This window comes from Tuber melanosporum, assembly GCF_000151645.1.
Source record: "Tuber melanosporum whole genome shotgun sequence assembly, scaffold_96, strain Mel28".
NCBI lineage: Eukaryota > Fungi > Ascomycota > Pezizomycetes > Pezizales > Tuberaceae > Tuber > Tuber melanosporum.
The window spans coordinates 244,490-252,456 of NW_003299146.1; the positions used below are offsets into that span (position 1 = coordinate 244,490).

The 7,967-nt window shown below is 51.1% G+C and overlaps 1 protein-coding gene; it reads right to left on the reverse strand.

Annotated features, from left to right (window-relative positions):
* Positions 1–438: 438 nt before the first annotated feature.
* GSTUM_00012126001 (uncharacterized protein) lies at positions 439–7,418 on the reverse strand. XM_002842366.2 has 3 exons: positions 6,701–7,418; positions 2,032–6,574; positions 439–1,979 (listed from the first exon to the last, which is right to left on the reverse strand). The coding sequence occupies exons 2-3, from the start codon at positions 6,074–6,076 to the stop codon at positions 1,252–1,254; spliced, it is 4,773 nt and encodes a 1,590-aa protein (XP_002842412.1). The 5' UTR covers positions 6,077–6,574; positions 6,701–7,418; the 3' UTR covers positions 439–1,251.
* Between the last annotated feature and the right edge of the window lie 549 nt (positions 7,419–7,967).

A 7,967-nucleotide genomic window follows, 5' to 3' on the forward strand; every position in this document is an offset into this window, starting at 1 on the left:
TCCCTACCCAAAAACAAACCTTATCCCCCCCCCCCCCCCGCAACTCGCCATAATCCCTCAAGGTTCAGCGAACGCCCCGCGGTGCTCGTACCGGTGGATGAAGAGGGATTCAGCTTGCCACGGTACATAGCACACCACCATCATGGTCCAACCCCTGAACACAGCGCCCACCACCACCACCACCGCTCACCGCTTATCACCGGCCTTTATGATATGATATCGTGGGTTGGAGAAACAACAAGGATGGGGTAACCGGTGATATACCGGTACGCCTGATAAACTATCGTGTTCCAAACGCAAAGCAAGACATCCGGGAGCCAATCGTTCCAAAGCGCTTATTTGCCCTGGCAGATCCTCGCCTACTCGTACAATCGAAAAGTCACGTGTTGTGCTACCGCACTAACAATAGCTTGTACTTTCTGCATAGGGAAGGTCGGGTTCGGATGGACTAACTATTTCCAAGAAATTAGAGGAGGAGAGACTTTCTTCTTCTTCTTCTTCTTCTTCTTGGACTTGCAATTTAATTTAATTCAACCCCACCGCCAACAAACTACATATTGTAACACCCTTGGTACTGCAGACAAGTAGAGAGACAAATTGGTGTACCCTAACCACTCGACACTAACTTACTATGCCAAAGAATACATGTATGACGAAGAAAGCACAAGGTTACCTCCCTCGTCAATTCCAAAAGTGTCCGGAAATCTACCATGTCTGGATACTTCTGGAATTGGCGAGTAGATGATATAGAAGAGAGGAGGAAATGAAGAAAAAGAGAAGGAAAAAAAAGTCAAAGCGTAAATCATAACATGTCGTATCCGGTACATACAGTCGTTTCCATGGATCGAGGGTGAAAGTGAGGAGGAGGGTGCTATACAAAACGGACCAAATGGGTATGGTAGAGACGAAGGATAAGGAGAAGGAAATTACATGTAAATAAATCCCATGCCCACACAAAAACCAAGCCGTAGAAAATAGAGGATAAGAACCCGAAAACCAGTCCCGCTAAAAAATAAAGCTTGAAAAGCAAAAACTAAAGGCCAAAAGAAACTCCGCGACAGAAAAAGGACAAACGTAAAGGTGAAAATAGGTACGATATCATAGAAAGGTATAAGTGAAAGAAAAGAAGAAACTCCGCCGCCACCACAGCCATTAGTTGAAAGAGCGCTCGTTCGCTGGTGAAAACGAGATTTGAGGGGAAAAGAAAAAAGAGGTATGATATCAATCATAGGAAACGGGGAAGAGGAAAGATTAGATCAACCCGCCCGCCGAAGCTCCCTTGATCGGCTTCCTGGCGTACGCAACCAGCATCCTAAACGCCGTCTTCCTCTCCCCGCACTCCCTCAACAACCCACGCTCATTCCACATACTCCTTCTCATAGCCTCGCCCTGACTCGTAATCACCCGCTCATAGCATCTAGTATACCACCACCGACCGACCTTTGCAAGTACCGCGCTATTGACCTCGTCACCACCGGTGATGGGGACGTTAGATACCACCGGTAAGCCGACAAAACACTTGTGCGGGCTTTCGAAGCCGCGCTTGGATAGCAGTCTGAGTACTTTCTCCGACTGCATGGAGGTAGAGTTGGAAGAGGTGCAGTTCTCGCGGTGCATGATTGTCTTGGCCAGGTCCACGGCTTTGCGCGCTTTTGGCCCGACTTTGCCGAGGAGGTCTACATCCAGGACTGTTGCTTCCAGGTAACCGCCTGGCTCGAGCACGCGCCGGCACTCGGAGAGGATGAAGGAGAGGTTGGAGTCTGAGGAGCTAGGGAGGAAGCGGAAGGATATCACGTTAAAGAAGCCTTTTGGGAAGGGGAAGGAGGAGGAAAGGTCTTCGTGGTGGATTTGTTGATGGTTTTGAGGTCTAGAGGGGGATGGCGGGGTGTTGGTGGTTTGTGGGTTTGAGGAGAGGGAAGGAGAGAGGTTGTAGATTTTCGCAGAGGGGTATGAAAGGGCGCAGTAGAAGGACCAGTCATCTGTATAATTGTTAATGCTCTAGTAACCCGACAGGTAAGGGAGAAGAATTACCCGTGCCGAGACCATCAATAACAAGAACCCTACCACCGCCACTGGCGCGAGGACTAACTGCCGTCGTAATCTTCGTCATCATCTCGTGTGCGGGACTGACAAGGACTCTATCAGTAGACAACCAGCGACTAGCCTTCAGCGCCCAAAGTCGCACAGCCATCTCATCTTGAGATGCATCGAGGTCGATCGACCCAGTCGAGTCGGCAGACCCATGTGAATCGGAGGACCCACCAGAACCCCGGGATCTATGTGATCGTCGGCGGGGTGAAGTAGATGGGAGACTCATATTCGGTGGTGGAGACGATTCCAGGTGAGCACTATGTCTACTTTGCATGCTGCTCATTGCCCCCCGAGAATCCCGGTCACGGTCATCTCCGTAAGACCTGATAAACGAAGTGACGGAAAACGGCGTACCAGGAGTAAGAATCTTGTAAGCCGGCGGTGTGAACGGCTGGTTGGTAACGATAGGCAAAGGCGAGGGCAGGACGAGTGTGGGGGGAGCATTCCGAAGGGTTGGCGAGTCATTGACTTTAGGTTCTCCCTTGTTATCAACTTCTTCTTCCTCGTTAAGTTTCACTCCTTCGTCATCATCTCGGAGGTCCGGGAATGCGCTGCAAAGGTCTTCATAGCGGAAGGGCGAGCCGAGTGATGATGTCGCTGATTTTGTGCCAGGTTGTTCCTCTTCCATTTCTGACTCAGCGGTTGTAGCCACGCCAAATAGCCCTGTATCAATGAGGTCGTTGTACTCTGGCCAGATGTCTTCCTCTTCTTCGACTGGCTCTGGCATCGGCTCCGGCACCGGCCCTGCAATTGCAGGGATCGAAGCAGCAAAATCCTCTCTGATAGGCCATTCTGTACCTCTTTGATCAGCAGTCAGGGTATCGTGGGAAATCTCAACTACCATTTCAGCCGCCCGTGCACCACGGACATCATGAGGGTCAATCTGGCAGGAGGTCCTGGGTGGGCGGATCGCAGTGGTAGGGGTGAGCCCATACGAACCCCAAGGGACTTGGAAGCCCTCGTTCGCTCTGCGGAAGTCATCCTCGAATGGACGATCCATTCTCGGTGGTGCGGTGTTGGCTTCAACTTCAGCGCGGAGAATCTGCGTCTTGATTGGGGGTAACTTATGCATTGGCTTTGCCCTTAGCGGGGCGTGAGGAAGTGCTTGCGGAGGGGCTTGTGGAGGAGCAACAGGAACAGTCTTCGGATGGGCGAGTGGTGAGGCCGGCACATTTTGGGGAAAGCTAGGTGCTCTCGTTCTTGTAACTGGTGGGATCCGGCCAACCTGCTGGAGTCGCTGAATATATTCCCGTTCGTTTGCCCTTGCTGCACGCACTTCCTTGCGTACTTGCTCTGCTGCGCTTGGGGGAGCGGACCTCGATAATGGTGGTGGTGACGAAATAGGTGGTGGGGGCAGCAGTGTTGGTGGAGGGGGTGCGGGAGTAGGTAAAGGAGGCAGAGGTAGCACGGCAGCCGTAGGATGAGAAATCGGCAAAGGAGTGACTTGCTGAGAAACGGTTGGTGGCTCGTGGATACCGCCCTGGTGCCTGATCGCATTTGCATAATTATTTGTCGGTTGCACGTGCTCTCGTCGGAGCTCTCGAAAATGCTCTGCCAATTGTGCAGCTTCTTGCAATTGCTCTTGGTCGAGAATCGCATAGTGCGGTTGGCGTCTGTTGGAATGTATCGCTTTTCGCGTAGTAGCAGTTGGTATCGCTCCCGACGCAGCGGCCGGGATCGGAGTAATCGGTGGGGCAGGAGTCGGCACCGGTGATGGAGTCGCGTTCCCCCGTGAACTAGATGCACTGCCAGACCGAAAGAAACCCCATCGTCCCGATTTCCGCGGAAGGGCCTCAGGGCCCGGCGAAGGCGGTAACTTTGGAGTAGTATTCCTCCCGGGAATCTTGAACATGCTATCCGAACTTCCTTCCCTTGACATGTAAACGGGACTGGGGCCTTGCTTCCCAATCTCTAAGCTCGTCTTCTCCTTGTTGCTATCGGTACTTCCGGTCCTGATCATTGATTCACCAGTATTTCTGTTCTCAACGACTGCTCCGCCCCCAACAATAACAACCGGCTTTAGCCTGTCAAGTAGGTAGTCATCCGGCTCACCACTCGAGCTACCTCGCCTACTACCCGCTGTTCTGCCAAGCGATCCACCTCCAGTAGAACTGCCATTCTTCACATAGCTCCCAATACTGCTGCCACCAGTGGAACCACTTCTACCTCTACTAGTAATCTGTTTCCCAAACGCCGCATACCCTTCGTGTCCAGTACCCGCGACAGGGCCCTTCCTCTTCTCCTTCTCCACCTTTCTCTCTCTTTCCTTTTCTTTCTCCTTTTCCCTCTCCCTCTCCCTTTCCCTCTCCCTCTCCCTCTCCCTCTCCCTCTCCCTCTCCCTCTCCCTCTCCCTCTCCCTCCCCCTCTCCTTCTCGTCAATCGATCCCGATGTCTTTGTCCTTCCTCGGGAAAAGAAACTCGGTCGCGACTTTCCAGGGCTGGACCTTGTCGGCGACTTTTCCCGCCCAGACCTATCCTTACTCTCACCTCTCTTAGCCATGGCAGAAATGTTACTTGCTAATAAAAATGCAGGGCTATTATGGTGCAAACTGCTTTGAATGGTTATAGGATCTCGTGGTTGTGGTGTAGGACCTCTAGCAATAGGATTACTATTCTTCCTGGGATGTGGGTATCCGGGTGATGGTAATGGGGGAGTAGCAGTCTCCTTTCGACCCGCTCTGATAGGTAATGAGAAAGCAGCAGTGCTGCTAAGGGACTTGCTCCGTCCTTTTGCTAGTCTGGTTGATGGCGCCTGCGGTGGTATTGAGACCCCGAGACCACGTGCCATGTTTCCTAAATCTGGGGTACCTAATCTTGAAGAAATGGACGAAGTGCTATCTTTCCGTCCCCTAACACCCAAGGCAGGAGAAGGAGTTTTTGAGTGTGTAGCAGGCAGGAGCAGAGGCGAAGGCGCCGCCTGTGGCACAAGCCTAGGTGATCCACGGGGTGGTTGGTAAAATGGTGTATTAGGTACGGAAGCGGAACCCAACTGCGGAAAGTACGTCTCTTCAACCGCAGGTGGAGGGCTCATTGTCCCAATGCTCCGCTGCTCAGTCCTCACACCCCCGTCCTCCGAGTCGGAATCGATGTCACGGTGTTCCGGTCGGATGGTAGACCCGGACGACGTGGATGTGGTCGACTCGCGAACCGAATCAAGATTGTTCCTCACCGGTGGTGTGGGATTACGGAATCTGTGATGCGCCGGCGGGAAGCCGGGAGAGTGAGAGGATATTGATGAGGGGGTGGATGAGTAACTATACCCTCCTGGTGACTCAGTACACCTCGTTGAAGGGCTACTGCTAGCTCCACTATCGTAGACGTTTATTGGGGCAGGAACATGTAGCTCTCGTGTCCGTGGCCGGGGAGCCTCGCCCTGGGTCGATGACGAACTTTTCGCTCGTGGTTTCCCCACAGTGGAGGTAGGCGGTAAGGGTATTCCCAATATTGAACTCTGAGAGGCATTCCTCGACCCACCGACAAGTGAAGACGAGGAGGTAATCGAGGCGGTAGATGCGTTGAACGAGGTCGTCGAGCCTGTTCGTAGACTTGTCAATGAGAACGAGGCAGCTGAGGAAGCCGAGGGTTTTCTGCGTATTAGTGTTCGCGGTCGTTTCTCCGGCGAAGCTATAGCATAAGATACAGCCGACCCTCCGAAGCCGGTGTTGCTTCTAGAGGGCGGACTGGTCCTCGGTTTCAAAGTAGTAACGGGTGTCATTGTCGGAGAGCTAATAACAGACATAGGCTTCGGCAGACTACTCTTCCTTGGATGTGATAGTACTGGGGATTCCGCCCTCCTTGATGAAGCAAAGGTGTGCTCGTGGAGCAGCCTCCTAGAAGTAGGAGCCGACGGCTGAGGTGATGAGGATTGCTCACTACGAAGCTTCGAGGAGGAAGGTTTGAGGCGAAGCTTGGGTAGTGATAATTGGGAAGTGGTGTGGGGTGGTAAGTGGTGGGGGGCCCGTTGCTGCTGGTCCCGATATGCCATTATTGAATCCTGGTTCTGCTAGGATTTGTGGGAACTAGGATAGGATAAATTGAATCACTGCCTTGCCATGATCAACGCCGACTGTAGAGCTTCAAGCTGTGAGAAATAAAAAAATGTAACGCGGCCTGTCAGCAATCATGATCGGTAGTTATAATGACCACAGAAAGAGAAGGTGTGTCTAAGCAAGGCGAAATATAATGCAAAAATAAAATACAAAAATGCAAACCAGAATAAACAATTAAATGTTTCCCCACATACCTTTTGTCTTGTCGGCTAGACGCACTATGTGGCGAAAATATAAATAAAAAAAGCTTTCTGTCTCTCTCAAGAAGCTTGTCAGTTTTGGAGGGTTTACTTTCTCTAAAAACTCGGTAATGACCCACACACTCCAAATGAAGCGAGAATGACTTTCTCTACGACGGAAATCTCCCCCCCCGGGAAATCAAGAATATATATGGTCTAGCCAAAAATAAGTAGAAGAGCTGCAGCAAATCCAACCTATGCACGATGAGCTCAGTAATTGATGAGTTGTTTCGCGGGCCCTTTGTGGCGGCTTAGAGCTGTGCGGTTGTCGAGGCGGAGCCCAGAAATGCTCAACCAAGGGTACGGTGGCAGGTACAGTACCTTTTCAAATCTTGACGCTGGGAAGTACAACGCCGCAGACAGACAACGAGTACAAAAGAGCTCGGACCAGAGGGACCCCCAACGAGAGGGCGAAAAAAAAAAAAATAGGGCAGGGAAAGCAAAGTAAGGAACCAACACCGCCCGAGCTAGATGGAAAGCAATTGCTGTCTTTCCCCGAGATGCAATGAAAAGTAAGGCTATCGATCCGAGATGGAGCCTTATTCGAAAGGGCTTGATTTGAGATGAGTTTGGCCCAAGCTTCCGCCAGCTTTCCCCTCTCTTTTCCTCCTCCTTGTTCTTCTCCTCCGTCTCTTTGATTCCAACTTGGTTTGCTATAGACAATATATCGAGGGGATATCCTCGGGCCGGGTAAAACTGTCGATGAAATGATGGATGATAGAATATGTCGACAATCGATAAAAACTGCCGGTTTGTACTTGTATCTTCCTCCAAACAAAGTAAAAATCCCAATGGATAATCCTCCCAGGCGGCTCTCGAAACAAAATCGAACCCGCAATCGTTGCCGAAATATATATCTTTTTGCAAAAGCGTTGCCGCGCTTCAGACACCAAAGTCTAGAGAGCAAAATTCAAAAGGAAAGGGAAAGAAAAGAACAGGAAGTAAAAAAGAAGCAGGAAACCGACCAGGAGGAAAAGCGGCAAAAGGGTTATTATCTACACGGAAGTGATGAAAGGCGAAAACCTAATTGATAGAAGGGTATTGGACGGAACGTGCCTTACGAAAATGGGGATGGGGAAAAGGGAAAAATAAATGAAATAAAAGCAAAATAGAAAATCAAAAACGGAGAATATAGCGTACGAGTTATTGTACCACTATAGGAAAGAAGGGAATACAAGAAAAGCAGCCCAAAAGTACAGGGAAAGCTAAGGTCGGCCGCTCATAGGTGAGAGGAATTGGCGACCAACCATGACCTGTGGCCGCCCCTCATAACCGCAGCCAGGGTCAATTTTCAGTCCTCCAAACCCATCCATCTGGTTGGAGAGGGCGGATATGCGGATTTCTTGCCCTGAGAAAGTCCACAGATGGAGGGGAGGCTAGTGACCAACCATAGTCGTCAAACCTTCCACCGCCGAGTGACAGGAGGGGCCAATTGCGACCAGAAGCTGCGCTCCGAAATGGAAAACGACCGTTCGCGAGTTCCCTCCCCTGCTACAGCATGTCCACACACTAGCGGTAGTCTCTCCACGCAAGTGGGAAGGATTTGGTCCTGTGGAAATTTCATGAAGACTTCCTATATCATTCTCAG